Source organism: Aedes albopictus, chromosome 1 (genome assembly GCF_035046485.1).
Source record: "Aedes albopictus strain Foshan chromosome 1, AalbF5, whole genome shotgun sequence".
NCBI lineage: Eukaryota > Metazoa > Arthropoda > Insecta > Diptera > Culicidae > Aedes > Aedes albopictus.
In genome coordinates this window covers 54,726,094-54,742,032 of record NC_085136.1, presented here as the reverse complement: position 1 = coordinate 54,742,032, position 15,939 = coordinate 54,726,094, and the positions used below count along the sequence as shown (strand labels likewise).

Sequence of the window (15,939 nt, the reverse complement as noted above, 5' to 3'; positions counted from 1 at the left end):
CTGGAATTTCCCAGAAATTCCTCCTGGAATTTCCCAGAAATTCCTCCTGGAATTTCCCAGAAATTCCTCCTGGAATTTCCCAGAAATTCCTCCTGGAATTTCCCAGAAATTCCTCCTGGAATTTCCCAGAAATTCCTCCTGGAATTTCCCAGAAATTCCTCCTGGAATTTCCCAGAAATTCCTCCTGGAATTTCCCAGAAATTCCTCCAGGAATTTCCCAGAAATTCCTCCAGGAATTTCCCAGAAATTCCTCCAGGAATTTCCCAGAAATTCCTCCAGGAATTTCCCAGAAATTCCTCCAGGAATTTCCCAGAAATTCTTCCAGGAATTTCCCAGAAATTCCTCCAGGAATTTCCCAGAAATTCCTCCAGGAATTTCCCAGAAATTCCTCCAGGAATTTCCCAGAAATTCCTCCAGGAATTTCCCAGAAATTCCTCCAGGAATTTCCCAGAAATTCCTCCAGGAATTTCCCAGAAATTCCTCTAGGAATTTCCCAGAAATTCCTCCAGGAATTTCCCAGAAATTCCTCCAGGAATTTCCCAGAAATTCCTCCAGGAATTTCCCAGAAATTCCTCCGGGCATTTCCCAGAAATTCCTCCGGGCATTTCCCAGAAATTCCTCCGGGCATTTCCCAGAAATTCCTCCGGGCATTTCCCAGAAATTCCTCCGGGCATTTCCCAGAAATTCCTCCGGGAATTTCCCAGAAATTCCTCCGGGAATTTCCCAGAAATTCCTCCGGGAATTTCCCAGAAATTCCTCCGGGAATTTCCCAGAAATGCCTCCGGGAATTTCCCAGAAATTCCTCCGGGAATTTCCCAGCAATTCCTCCGGGAATTTCCCAGCAATTCCTCCGGGAATTTCCCAGCAATTCCTCCGGGAATTTCCCAGCAATTCCTCCGGGAATTTCCCAGCAATTCCTCCGGGAATTTCCCAGCAATTCCTACGGGAATTTCCCAGAAATTCCTCCGGGAATTTCCCAGAAATTCCTCCGGGAATTTCCCAGAAATTCCTCCGGGAATTTCCCAGAAATTCCTCCGGGAATTTCCCAGAAATTCCTCCGGGAATTTCCCAGAAATTCCTCCGGGAATTTCCCAGAAATTCCTCCGGGAATTTCCCAGAAATTCCTCCGGGAATTTCCCAGAAATTCCTCCGGGAATTTCCCAGAAATTCCTCCGGGAATTTCCCAGAAATTCCTCCGGGAATTTCCCAGAAATTCCTCCGGGAATTTCCCAGAAATTCCTCCGGGAATTTCCCAGAAATTCCTCCGGGAATTTCCCAGAAATTCCTCCGGGAATTTCCCAGAAATTCCTCCGGGAATTTCCCAGAAATTCCTCCGGGAATTTCTCAGAAATTCCTCCGGGAATTTCCCAGAAATTCCTCCGGGAATTTCCCAGAAATTCCTCCGGGAATTTCCCAGAAATTCCTCCGGGAATTTCCCAGAAATTCATCCGGGAATTTCCCAGAAATTCCTCCGGGAATTTCCCAGAAATTCCTCCGGGAATTTCCCAGAAATTCCTCCGGGAATTTCCCAGAAATTCCTCCGGGAATTTCCCAGAAATTCCTCCGGGAATTTCCCAGAAATTCCTCCGGGAATTTCCCAGAAATTCCTCCGGGAATTTCCCAGAAATTCCTCCGGGAATTTCCCAGAAATTCCTCCGGGAATTTCCCAGAAATTCCTCCGGGAATTTCCCAGAAATTCCTCCGGGAATTTCCCAGAAATTCCTCCGGGAATTTCCCAGAAATTCCTCCGGGAATTTCCCAGAAATTCCTCCGGGAATTTCCCAGAAATTCCTCCGGGAATTTCCCAGAAATTCCTCCGGGAATTTCCCAGAAATTCCTCCGGGAATTTCCCAGAAATTCCTCCGGGAATTTCCCAGAAATTCCTCCGGGAATTTCCCAGAAATTCCTCCGGGAATTTCCCAGAAATTCCTCCGGGAATTTCCCAGAAATTCCTCCGGGAATTTCCCAGAAATTCCTCCGGGAATTTCCCAGAAATTCCTCCGGGAATTTCCCAGAAATTCCTCCGGGAATTTCCCAGAAATTCCTCCGGGAATTTCCCAGAAATTCCTCCGGGAATTTCCCAGAAATTCCTCCGGGAATTTCCCAGAAATTCCTCTGGGAATTTCCCAGAAATTCCTCCGGGAATTTCCCAGAAATTCCTCCGGGAATTTCCCAGAAATTCCTCCGGGAATTTCCCAGAAATTCCTCCGGGAATTTCCCAGAAATTCCTCCGGGAATTTCCCAGAAATTCCTCCGGGAATTTCCATGGAATTCCTCCGGGAATTTCCCAGAAATTCGTCCAGGACTAGGATAGGCTCAATCCTCCGGGAATTTCTCCAGGAGTTTCCCAGAAATTTCTCCAGGAATTTCCCAGGAATTCGTCCGGATATTTCCCAGAAATTCGTCCGGAAATTTCCCAGAAATTCGTCCAGGAATTTCCAAGAATTTCCCAGAAATTCGTCCGTGAATTTCCCAGAAATTCGCCTTAGAATTTTCCAGAAATTCGTCCAGGAATTTCCCAGAAATTAGTCCAGGAATTTCCCAGAAATTCCTCCTGGAATTTCCCAGAAATTCCTCCTGGAATTTCCCAGAAATTCCTCCTGGAATTTCCCAGAAATTCCTCCTGGAATTTCCCAGAAATTCCTCCTGGAATTTCCCAGAAATTCCTCCTGGAATTTCCCAGAAATTCCTCCTGGAATTTCCCAGAAATTCCTCCTGGAATTTCCCAGAAATTCCTCCTGGAATTTCCCAGAAATTCCTCCTGGAATTTCCCAGAAATTCCTCCTGGAATTTCCCAGAAATTCCTCCTGGAATTTCCCAGAAATTCCTCCTGGAATTTCCCAGAAATTCCTCCTGGAATTTCCCAGAAATTCCTCCTGGAATTTCCCAGAAATTCCTCCTGGAATTTCCCAGAAATTCCTCCTGGAATTTCCCAGAAATTCCTCCTGGAATTTCCCAGAAATTCCTCCTGGAATTTCCCAGAAATTCCTCCTGGAATTTCCCAGAAATTCCTCCAGGAATTTCCCAGAAATTCCTCCAGGAATTTCCCAGAAATTCCTCCAAGAATTTCCCAGAAATTCTTCCAGGAATTTCCCAGAAATTCCTCCAGGAATTTCCCAGAAATTCCTCCAGGAATTTCCCAGAAATTCCTCTAGGAATTTCCCAGAAATTCCTCCAGGAATTTCCCAGAAATTCCTCTAGGAATTTCCCAGAAATTCCTCCAGGAATTTCCCAGAAATTCCTCCGGGCATTTCCCAGAAATTCCTCCGGGCATTTCCCAGAAATTCCTCCGGGCATTTCCCAGAAATTCCTCCGGGCATTTCCCAGAAATTCCTCCGGGAATTTCCCAGAAATTCCTCCGGGAATTTCCCAGAAATTCCTCCGGGAATTTCCCAGAAATTCGTCCGGGAATTTCCCAGAAATTCCTCCGGGAATTTCCCAGAAATTCCTCCGGGAATTTCCCAGAAATTCCTCCAGGAATTTCCCAGAAATTCCTCCGGGAATTTCCCAGAAATGCCTCCGGGAATTTCCCAGAAATTCCTCCGGGAATTTCCCAGCAATTCCTCCGGGAATTTCCCAGCAATTCCTCCGGGAATTTCCCAGAAATTCCTCCGGGAATTTCCCAGAAATTCCTCAGGGAATTTCCCAGAAATTCCTCCAGGAATTTCCCAGAAATTCCTCCGGGAATTTCCCAGAAATTCCTCCGGGAATTTCCCAGAAATTCCTCCGGGAATTTCCCAGAAATTCCTCCGGGAATTTCCCAGAAACTCCTCCGGGAATTTCCCAGAAATTCCTCCGGGAATTTCCCAGAAATTCCTCCGGGAATTTCCCAGAAATTCCTCCGGGAATTTCCCAGAAATTCCTCCGGGAATTTCTCAGAAATTCCTCCGGGAATTTCCCAGAAATTCCTCCGGGAATTTCCCAGAAATTCCTCCGGGAATTTCCCAGAAATTCCTCCGGGAATTTCCCAGAAATTCCTCCGGGAATTTCCCAGAAATTCCTCCGGGAATTTCCCAGAAATTCCTCCGGGAATTTCCCAGAAATTCCTCCGGGAATTTCCCAGAAATTCCTCCGGGAATTTCCCAGAAATTCCTCCGGGAATTTCCCAGAAATTCCTCCGGGAATTTCCCAGAAATTCCTCCGGGAATTTCCCAGAAATTCCTCCGGGAATTTCCCAGAAATTCCTCCGGGAATTTCCCAGAAATTCCTCCGGGAATTTCCCAGAAATTCCTCCAGGAATTTCCCAGAAATTCCTCCAGGAATTTCCCAGAAATTCCTCCAGGAATTTCCCAGAAATTCCTCCAGGAATTTCCCAGAAATTCCTCCAGGAATTTCCCAGAAATTCCTCCAGGAATTTCCCAGAAATTCCTCCAGGAGTTTCCCAGAAATTCCTCCAGGAATTTCCCAGAAATTCCTCCGGGAATTTCCCAGAAATTCCTCCAGGAATTTCCCAGAAATTCCTCCAGGAATTTCCCAAAAATTCCTCCAGGAATTTCCAGAAATTCGTCCAGGAATTTCCCAGAAATTCGTCCAGGAATTTCCCAGAAATTCGTCCAGGAATTTCCCAGAAATTCCTCCAGAAATGTCCCAGAAATTCCCCCAGGTATTTTCCAGAAATTCCTTCTTCAGCTTTGGGTGAACAGGAAAAGTCCTGGATTCTGACAGCCGTCAGAAAAAATACATTCCATAAGAAATTCCGTATCGCTACTGCAGCTTTCCTTCTTAACATGGTCTCCGACAAACCAGTTTCGACTTCGCGCTTCGCAGGTGTTCTCCTCATCCCAAATGCTACCAAGCAGGGTTGTCAAATTCCAGAGACAAAACAACTCCTACGTTTTAGTACGAACTATTGTTTAAAGTTTATTATTATTTTACCCTTTTGTTGTTTTTTGTTGTTCTTATTTTTCTGTTTCTTAAAAATGCTGCTTACCAATACAACGTGTAATGTTAATGTCATTAAATGTTGCTATTTTTTTTTTGTTTGTTTGTCTGTTTGCTGCTTCTGTGTGTTTCCTTTCTCTGTCGGATCATTTCATCCTCTCTATACTGCTTTTTCATTGTTACTGGTAATTATGATTAGTTTGTTTTGTGCACAAAAATCGTTTACTGCCTTGCGGTTTTGCTTCTTAGTTTTACTGTTAGTTGGTAGTTAATAATAACTGTTTTGCTTTCACGAGATTTCTGTTATAACGGATTATTTGCTGTGAGAGTTGTCAGTTTTCGTCAGCGATTGGTGAATGTCTTGGTTGTGTGTATGTATGATTTCATTTCGATAAGTTCTTTTGTTGATTTCGCCGATGTTACGTTTTCTTACAGATTGTTGTATTCTAGTTATTGTTTTTTTTCAAATAAGTGTTTTATCATTTTGTTTGTCCATTATGCCTTTTATGTTTCCATTATGTCAGAGTGTTTTGTTATCTAATACTATTTCGAAAACACGTCTCTCGTTGAAAGCTTAGTTTTTCTCGTTGCAGTATTTGTTATTTTGGTTACTTTGTTTACTCCAAATCAATGTTTCGCTTGTATTTCACTTTGGAGAAATGGCATAGTTTTGCGATATATTTCAAATAGTTAGTATTAGTGGTATTATATTTTGTAGTAATCTTGTCGATTCACACGATAACGCAAATTGACCTTTTACAAAATTCCTAGTTCAAAAGTGAGCTCAAAAAAGTCTTCGGTTTGCCTCGTAACGGCCTCTAGAACAAAATTTGGCATGTCCAACTGACGTTGCCGTCAAAATGGGTTTGCAAACATTTGTGCTAATCTTGATGAGTCTAGAAACGGTGTAATAAACTTAACATTAGAAACTTAAGGTAGAACATTTTTTTCTCTAGAAAGTTCAATTAACTAACGCTGTTGTGCTTGTCTGCTATTATCCAGAAATTTTTCTATCAACGATTACATTTAAAATCCTGTCCACCTTCCATTGCGCCCTTTCGCGTTCTAGAAAGTACGTTACGTAAAAAAGTGACCCATTTTGTGTGTTCTTTTTTTTTGAGCAAATGTTAACCTAACATTCCAACAACGACGATGACGACGATTCTGCTTGCTGTGATAACAACTGGGCGCTGCTGCTGCTTACTTGCCCCGGTAGATTTCGATGATTCGGTCCTGGTCGACGTACTCGAAAATGTGCGGAGCGTCCATCAGAATTCCAACCGTGCCGGCAGTGGTTACGATGAAGAAGATGTACAGCTGCAGCCGATCGATCACCATCGCTACGTACTTCCAGTCCTCGCGGGTCTAGTGGATGATAAGATGGGGATTCTATGTAGTCATGATCTGGAGATTGAACGTCGTTATACAGTGGTTCAGTACTTCAATTTCCCAATGTCTAAGGTCACGCTGACGTAGTATATTCACAGCAAGTCTCCCCATACAACCAATTTGCACGTTTACTTCAAGCTGGATGCGCAGAGGGAATTGTTGGTTGGAGGAGAGGACAAGATCGAGCGATACGTTGAGTAGGAGTTCTGTTAGGCTGGATGCACCACAGATGAGATTCGTGATTCGACTGCACCCACTGCTCCAGGACCAACAGCGGATATGCAACGACTGCAACTACTATATGAACTAGCGCTCCACATGGTCACAGCAGTGACGCAGTACTGTGGGTCAGACCCCATATCCCAGCTCTGAATAGCAAAGCTGCGGAATTCCTATCAGCTGACAAGTGCAGTAAGCATCCCAAACCAAGATATTTTGCAACAGTTCTTGGAGGCCGTACAGACCTAGAGGATCTACGGTTTACTGTGTACGTACTCAGCTGCAGTGGCTGTTGTAAGGACGCTAAGATTACGAACGCGCCATTTGGAGAACTGGATCGCCACATTGTGGACCAAGATTGGTCGATTAACACAGTACAAGCAGGGGAATCGATCAACGTGGATAGCTCGTCATGTTTCTCGAATTGTGAAGCACGCAGAACTCCGAGACCTAACACAAGTCAACATTACGGAGATCTTCGACACCTATGTACAGCGATTGAATGCTCTTGCAAAACGGTTGCGGCGTCATGGAGAATATTCATAGCGGAAAGAACAAAACCGGATGTTCAACATTAACGAAAGGGAGTTCTTGAACTGCATCCGAAACGACAGGCCTGATTATGGGCAAGGCCTTCCGGAGATTGGCAACGTCACACAGTTCTGAGCCAATCTATAGGAGAACCCTGTCCAGCACAGCGACAATGTTATGTGGTTGGCAGGAGAAGAGTGACAGTGTAATGAAGACATGACCGCGGTCGTAGTAACCACCCAGGATATACGGGAGGCTACCCGGTATACCAAAAGTTGGGCTGCACCAGGACCCGATTTCAGTCTTGATGCAGTCATTGTGTGTCAAGTCACCGAAAAGCAGAGGAACCTGTACATCGTCTACAAGAAGGCGTACGACTCAGTACCGCACTCGTACCTTCTTAAGGTCTTAAGGTTTAAGGCGAAGCGTACAAATACCTCGGTTTCCTGCAACTTAGAGGTTTTCGCCACACAGCGATCATGAAGGAACTGCAGGACAAGTTCTTGCATTCAATATGTTTGCTTTGCCCCTGTTGACCTACAGGGTGGTATATGTAGTAGATAGAAGTTCATAATTTGTTTAAAAAAAATGTGGGAGTAGGTATTACAAAGGTACTACTCAGAGTAGACAATGAATAAGATTTTGAAATAATGAATCAGTCTTGTGAGATATTTCAACTCCAAGGGACGTGTTCAAGTTCAATGTTCTACAAAAGTGACCATTCCTCGGTGGACCAAGACTGACCACGAGGCGTAAGAACGAGCAGTACAAGTGGCGTTCATCAAGCGCCGCATGCGCCATCCAAAGTCGTCTATAGAGAGAGTCACTCTACCACGCGCAGTAGGAGGAAGAGACGTCACCAATATCCAGACACTATGTGTCTCCCAGATCCAGCAGAGTTGTGGGCATCGCAAACGATCGAACGGTGTAAGGCGATTTGACTGAACGTCATTGGCCGAATGCCATCTGGCCGAATTTGTCATTTGGAAGAATACCGTTTGGCCGAATCAATATCAAAGGAATATAATACAACTTTTTGACAAGCTAACTGCTGATATGACCATTAGGAATATTTCCTTTTTTAATCATAGGCTATTCTTTCTAGTTTAACGATTCAGAGATTAGTTGGCGCTTAATCTGTCATTATTTTACCAGAGATTTATCCTTCTTTGAAACTTAGGCTGTTCTTTCGGATACACGGATGCGGGGAACAATGGCATTATCACTTGAGTTCGGCCAAATGACCCTTTTGACTAAATGGCGCTCGGCCAAACGGCATTCGATTAAATGACATTCGGCCAAATGACCCGGAACCTGATCGAACATGTCGTTTCAGGTTGTTCAGTGTTAGCTGGATCACAACGAAGTTGCGCCAACAGCTTGCTTTAACGCACAACTTGGTCGACAGATTTGCACCTTTCTACAAGTATCAGCCGAACTGGATGAAATGGAGTTGCATGAAGGTGTACTGGGATCGCGAAATCATTAGGGACATCCTCATTCATGGCAACCGGCCCGACATTGTGGTTTACGACAAAAGGATGAATCGGGTAACCCTCATCGACATCCCTGTACCGTTAGACAATAATGTCCAATCAACGTTCTGTGGCAAGATAACCAACCAAGTACTACGACCTAGCGGAGGAGTTGAAGCAGATGTAGCACCTGGAGGACGTTCGTATAGTTACCGAGAGGACACCCAATCGGAGTTGTCCCTAAATCTCTCCTAAGGTCCCAAGACGAGCAGGAATTAAAGAAGGACCTGAACAGTATCATGGTTGAAACTATAGATAGTAGAGTAAACAGAAGATGTTGTTTCCAAACGAACTGTCGTACTTAAGGCGAAACTGAGAGCATTTTTTCATTTTTTCGGTTTTTGATTTTTTATTAAATAACGAAGCAATATTTTCAAAATCGGTTTTCGTGCACATGCAGAGTATGGATCAAGGTATCTTCTGTATTTTTTCCATTTTTGCAGAAACCATTTTTTTGTGAAATTTTGTTCAAAAATGGTTTCTACAAAAACGAAAAACATTTTCCACTACAAAAAAATCAGAAGATACCTTGATCTATACTGTACATGTGCACGAAAACCGATTTTGAAAAAATTGCTTCGTTATTTAATAAAAAATCAAAAACCAAAAAGTGAGGCAATGCTTCCAGTTTCGCCTTAATGGGTGACTCCATATGTAGAAGTTGATTTGTATGCTTACACACATAGAAATAGTCAGCGACTTCGGTAATGTTTACCGAAATCTCAACCGTTAAGTTTGTTTTACAGGAAAAAATCGGTAAAGTTAGCAACTTTTACCGATCTTCGTTAGAGTCTGACAGATAAACGATAACATTTTACCGAAATTTGGTAGCGTTCGATAACGGGTTTTTAATGAAATTCTGTAAAAATCAATTTTCGGTAAAATGTTATCGTTTATATGTAAAATTCTAATGAAGTTCGGTGAATGTTGCTAACTTTACCGAATTTTTCCAGTAAAACAAACCTAACGGTTGAGATTCCGGTAAAACATTACCGAATACGGTGATTTTTTTTTCTAAGTGTGTAGGCCAACAAAAAAGAAGAATTGTAATTTTGATATACATTGTTTTTTTGAACAAACTAAATCTTTCAACTTTTTTAGGTTTCAGCCTTTCCATTAGGTTGAAATCACAAAAGGCTGAAAACTAAAAAGGCTGAATGTTACGGTTTTAAAGCTAGAGCATTTTGTGCTCAGTCTTATGTGCATTCGACCTTTTGTAATTCTGCCTTACGTTTGTGGCCCATATTTCCGTAATTTGATGTTAATGTGTACCTTGTAGGATATATTTCAAAGATTTTTTCAGATGTTTTTTTTTCAATTTTAAATAGTCTCACATGTTTTTTTTTGAGAATTTTCTGATGATTTCTAAAGTTTTGTCAGGAAACTGTGCGAATATCTCCTGTTTCCTCCGGTTTGCTAATTTTCTTTTTAGAAACTCTTTTTTTTTTTAGAAACTCTTTTTTTTTTATTATTCCTGGAGTAAAATTTCTAGGTAAGGATCCGATGAACTCTTAAAATGTCTTTGAGCAAACCTTAGAGAAATTTCTAAAGAGGTCTTCCTAGGACTTTCCGAAGGAGTCTTTGAATATTTGTCTTATATAAAGCGAAGGTGAATTTTTGAATTAATCATCTGAGGGATCGCCGAAGAAATTTCAGGAAATTTAGGAAGACTCCTCAGGACAATAACTGAGGGAGCTTGTGGAGCATTTCTTGAAAAAAATTCTAAAGGTTTTGTTGAAATAAAAAACTTGAAGGGAATGGCCAATTTTTTTTTTATTTCTTTCTGTTTGTGAATTTTTACTAATGCTCATTATTCACACCAATCACCAAGAGCGTCAGGAGGAATTCTGGAGTAGCCAGTTATTCTAGGAATTCTGATAAACATTTCTGAAGAGATTCTTTAAGGAACTTTATGAATACTCCTCAGAAAAATTTGGGCGATTTCCATGAATGAGTTTCTGGAATAAATTTTGAAGCAATCCGCGCAGTAATTATTAGAGGAATCTTCGGAAGAATTTCAAGAAGAACGTACGGAGAATTTCCCGGGAGGGATTCTTGACTTTTGCAAGAATTTTCTAAGAAAATTCAGAGGAATCCCCGAACAAACTCTCAGAGTAATTTATAAATGTACGAAGAATCCCAACGAGGAATTTCTGGACAGATCCTTAGAAAAATCTTTGGAGTTATTTCTGGAGGCATATTTGGAGGAATCCTCGCAAAAACTTTAAAAAGGAATCCTAGCAGGATTTTTTGAAGGAATCCTCGAGTGAATTGCCGAAGAATTCTTGGATGAATCATTGGAGACTTTTTTGATGAATCCATGTCCAATATTCGGTGAACTGGTGAACCGGTGACTGAAAGAACGCCCAGTGAAATTTCCGAAGAAACTATTGAAAAAAAAACCTTGACATTATTTCTGGTGGAATCTTCCTCCAACGCCACATAGAAATTTTGTGGAAATTCTCGGTCAAATCCTTGAAGCAAATTTTGTAGATATCATCATGAAATTGCAGCAGTAATTTTCAAAGTAACTTCGCAATAATTCCGTAGAGAAATTTCTTGAGAAATACTCGAAGGAACTCTTTTTTCTGGATATCCTAGGTCATCCAAACTATTCTTGAGTTTCGATCCTTAAGTCTACGGGTGTAACGGAAACTTGTTTCGTTATACAAAGCTACGAATTGTAATCTATTATGTCCAGTAAGTCTTCTGATAGTTCAATAGACAGTATCAGATCAGTCGGGATATCCTAGGTCATCCAAACTGTTATTGAGTTTAGATCCTCAAGTCTACGGGTGTAACGGTAACTTCTTTCATTATGCAAAACTGCGATTTGTAATCTATCATGTCTAGTAAGTCTTCTGAAAGTTACAGTGGTTGTTTTTATGAACTTCGCTCCATAACAGTAAGGAAGCCCATAAAATATCACAAAAAATATATAACAACGCTTATTAATCCTCTAGTTTCTTCGGTAAGTACAGTGGATCATGTACATAACGTAGTGGCAAAATCTGGTCTCCGGAGTAGTGTTGTTGACTCGAGTAGCACAGATGCTCTACAAAAGTATATTCAACTCTTGCATGACTGAATTTGGTTATGTCATAGTTGCATATGCATTAATATAATAAATTTACTACTAGGGGGTCTGAATTACCTCAAAACCACCTTGAATTAACTCATGATATGCCAGGGGGATTACAGATTACATTTTAAAGTTCATTGTGAGAATAGCCACTGTTAGTATCAAGAGCTAACCTTCAGCAAAGTTTGGACGACCCTCAATGTCCCAAAGGTTCATAATAATATATAGTAGACTTCAAGTTGGTCCAGTCACCGCGATTGATTATGAAACGTTACTTAGCATGTCAGATATAGCTGATATTACAAGTGTAGACCTGAAGTTCTGATCTCAAAAATAGTTTGGCTGACCTGGAACATTATTATAGTTCCTATAAATGACATTCGAGATTTCAAGAGCTTCACGGATCTCAGCAGATTGTGTGTTATGCTATTATTTATGATGAAAACACATAAAACTTTTCTTGTAGATTTGAAGGACTTCATTATACAACAGTTTGGACGAACTTGAATGTCCCAAAGGTTTATAATAAAAAAGTAGACATCAGATTGGTCCATTAACCACGGACAAATATGCAACGTTACTCAGTATAGCAGATATCACTGTTGTTACGAGTGTAGACTTGAAGTCCTGAACTTCAAGGTACTTTGACTGACCTGGAATATCCCTGTAGTGTTTCTAAATGACATTTGAGATTTCAAGAGCTTCGCGGATCCCAGCACTACTATTATTTATGGCGAAAACACATAAAGTTATTTTTGTAGATTTGAAGAACTTCATTCTAGAACAGTTTGGATGACTCTGAACCAGACCAACCCCTTATTCCCTTGATTTTTTTCACGATCTTCGCTACTCACCTGGATGTACAGATCCTCGTTCCTCAGATGCTCCGCGATGAACTCTACAGCTTCGGTAGCCTTGCTCGCCTCCGGCGACAGCAAGATCGAATCCGAACTCTCGCTCTCCCGGCGGCACGAGTCTCCCAGTCCGAGATCGCCGCTGTTCAACTTCCGGTTAATCTTGCAGTTCGGATGATGATGCAAATCGGACAGCTCCATTACGTCCATTTTGGACTGCTTGCCGCCGAGGGCGCTAATGTGCTTCGGAACTTCCGCCGGAGAACCGTACGACGGATGGGTATGCGGCTGCGGTGGCATGCTCATCCCTGGCATTTCCATCATCCAGCGGAGGCGGGTCTTCCGGGGACGCTTCATGAGCAGCATGGCCGGCAGGTAGTGCAGGAAGACGGACCGAATCCACATGGGCATCCGGTGGGTTCGCGGCCCTCGGAAGTTCCAGTTGATGATGATGACCGTGACCAGGATGGATACGGTGTTCATGATGAAGGTGAACAGTAGATACTTGGCAATCAGTGGCAGTACGAGCGAGGTCGGTGGTAAAATCTTCGATACCAACAACAGGAACACAACCAGTGACAGCAGAATACTAATGCCTAGGGTTACTTTCTCGCCGGCTTCGGCTGGCAGGTAAAACACCAGAACGCAAAGAAACGAAATCAGCACGGTTGGCAGGATCAAGTTGACGGTGTAGAACAGAGTCTTCCGGCGGATGATGATGTAGAAGGTGATGTCCGTCTCGGTAGGGTTACCCTCGTATACGTTCAGATAGGCCGGAACCTCGATGATGTCCCACGTACCGGACTTCCAGTAGTCGGACAGATCTACGAAGTTCTTGTTGTTGTACAACGCGAGTGAAACCTGATCGCCGTTGAACGTCCACGAACCGAACTTCATGATGCACGTTTGCTGATCGAACGGGAAGTACGTAACGTCGATCGTGCAGGAACTCTGGTAGATGGCCGGTGGTACCCAAAGGACCTCACCGTTGGGATAGATCAGCACGTTCGATTTGTAGCGCACTTCGTAGTTACCGTCGGCACTGGAATCACAAAAAAAATGGAGGTCATTCTAAAGATCGTTCAAGGTATTCCATATCCGCGCCTTCAACACCTACTTATTGAACAGCACAATATCCGGCTTCCAGACCTTGTCCGGAGGAAGACGTAACACACCGATTCCACCGTAATCGGCTTCGTCCCATTGCAGCTGGTAGTCGCTCCAGACCAACCGTAACCACACGTTGGACTTCATGATCTGATTCTTCTCGTTCTGCAATGAATTTGAACTTTGAGATATTGCTCAGTAGTAGACCCCCAACTTCCAGGATCACTTACCACGTTGATCAACTGTACGAAAGCCAACCCGAAGCGTACGTCCACCTTCTGGGTCATGTTCTGGACGGGCCGGATCAGTTTGTTGTACCCACGAAAGAGATCTCGTACCAGGCGTTCCTCATCTTCGGAACCGTTTGCTATTCATAGATAAAACGTTAATTTCATGTTGCATGGTTGATGTTTTGGGGGTGTTTGCTAGTGGCGGCTTGTGAGAGAATACAAGCCCCCCTCCATCATCCGTGTGAACGGAGAAGAGAGTTATCGATTTTCTGCACCACCCAACCGCAGCATCCGCAATACCAAATCGAGGATGTGAAAACTCACCAATTCCAAAATAATACTGAATCGCTATCGTCAGCGATAGCAGGAGCTGTTTGAACCTCATCGTTCAGCCTCGATTTTCCTATCCGCCTAAACTTATGCAACGGGCATCGACATGTTTCACACTCGATTACCTTATTTTTTCTTACGATAACGATACACAGAACTCTAGTATCCAATACAACGGGGGAAACGCCTAGTAGTAGGGTTTGCACTGTATCTTGGGAGGAAACAAAACAGATTCCAATTTTTGTGCGGGGATTAGCTAGATGTAGGCATTTTCGCTCGAACTCGACACAATCCGATGCACAAACGATCGAACAGAGGGTTGGATCTACTTTTAGGCGTCGCCGAAACTTCCAACCGAATCGTGGAGTAATTTTGTGGAAGCTCGCAAACTCTTCGTCGTCTTGTCGCAGCGACTGGACTCTAGGACTGGGTTGGAACCTTTTGACAAAGTAAATCTTGTCTAGTGATGATTGTGGTATCGATTTTTCCCTTAACTCCTGCGAATTCGCTCTCTGTTATCCCGACGGTGAGTGGTTCATAGGAGAGAGTTGTATAATCTCTTTACGTTCGAGTAATGAAGCATGTGGCTTGTGGTATCTTTTAGGGAGCCCAAGAAAGGATGGTAAACATCACATGCTGGATGTTGTGGGGTGGTAGAATGTTGATTACAGTTGGACGAGAGAACAGAAGTGGTTGAAGCGCGCATGTGCGGAATTCCATTGACTGTTATCAGTAGTTGAAGGATTGGATTATAGGTGCCTTCAATGGTTTGAATCAGCAGTTGAATGAACTTCAACAGTAGGCTATCTAGCACAGACAGCCCAAGTAACTACGAACATTATATTGCCCATAACTGCATAACAGTCACATTGAGAAAATTGAGCTTATAGTTTGCAACTTGCTCTAGGTTGGAAAATGATCTAGGGGGATTAGGGGCATAATGGACACCCGGGGCGAAATGGACACCCCTGTTTTTGCCGAAACCGTTGACTTTTATGTTTAACTTTTAATGCATAAGTGTAAAGGAACCAGTCATGGTTCTATTTTTCAAAAGTACCATATATATTGCTCCAAAATAACCAAAATATCATTGAAATTGAAATATCTTTTTCATATGGCGAAATTCTTAATTCCTTAAGGAATTTATCCGAGGATTCCTTCAGGAGTTCCTTCAAGGATTACTCCAAGAATTCCTCCAACGATTCCCCCAGAAATTCTTCCAAGGATTCCGCCAGGAACACTTCCAAGGATTCCTCCAGGAATTCCTCCAAGGATTCCTCCAGGTATTCCCCCAAGGATTCCTCCAGGAATTCTTCCAAGGATTCCAATAGGAATTTGTAGTGACTGGATGGAAACGGTAGTCAATTATGACTTACCTTACGATGTGTTCATTCCTTCCCGCCAGGAGTGGGAAGGAGGTGGACCCAGCGTTCCAACAGGCTCTATAAATTTCTTCACAGATGGTTCGAAAATGAATAATCTGACAGGCTCCGGAATCTATGGCCCTAGAACAAGAATCTCTGTCCACTTAGGACAGTGGCCCACAGTATTTCAGGCGGAAATATATGCAATATTAGAGTGCGTGTTATTATGCCTGAGGAGAAAGTATAGGTTTGCAAAAATATGAATTTTCTCTGACAGCCAAGCGGCACTTAAGTCGCTTAATAACTACACTTGTAACTCAAAGCTAGTGTGGGAATGCATTCTGGCTTTGAAAAACTTATCCATACGCAATCGAGTCTACCTATATTGGATCCCAGGACATACGGGTCTACAGGGAA

At 42.7% G+C, this 15,939-nt stretch overlaps 1 protein-coding gene across 1 annotated transcript; it reads right to left on the bottom strand.

Annotated features, from left to right (window-relative positions):
- Nucleotides 1-4,830: 4,830 nt before the first annotated feature.
- LOC109427490 (acetylcholine receptor subunit beta-like 1) lies at nt 4,831-14,647 on the bottom strand. The gene is made up of 5 exons (XM_019703039.3): nt 14,153-14,647; nt 13,829-13,965; nt 13,609-13,763; nt 12,492-13,533; nt 4,831-6,246 (listed from the first exon to the last, which is right to left on the bottom strand). Exons 1-5 carry the CDS (start codon nt 14,211-14,213, stop codon nt 6,082-6,084), a joined length of 1,560 nt encoding a protein of 519 aa, XP_019558584.1. The 5' UTR covers nt 14,214-14,647; the 3' UTR covers nt 4,831-6,081.
- Between the last annotated feature and the right edge of the window lie 1,292 nt (nt 14,648-15,939).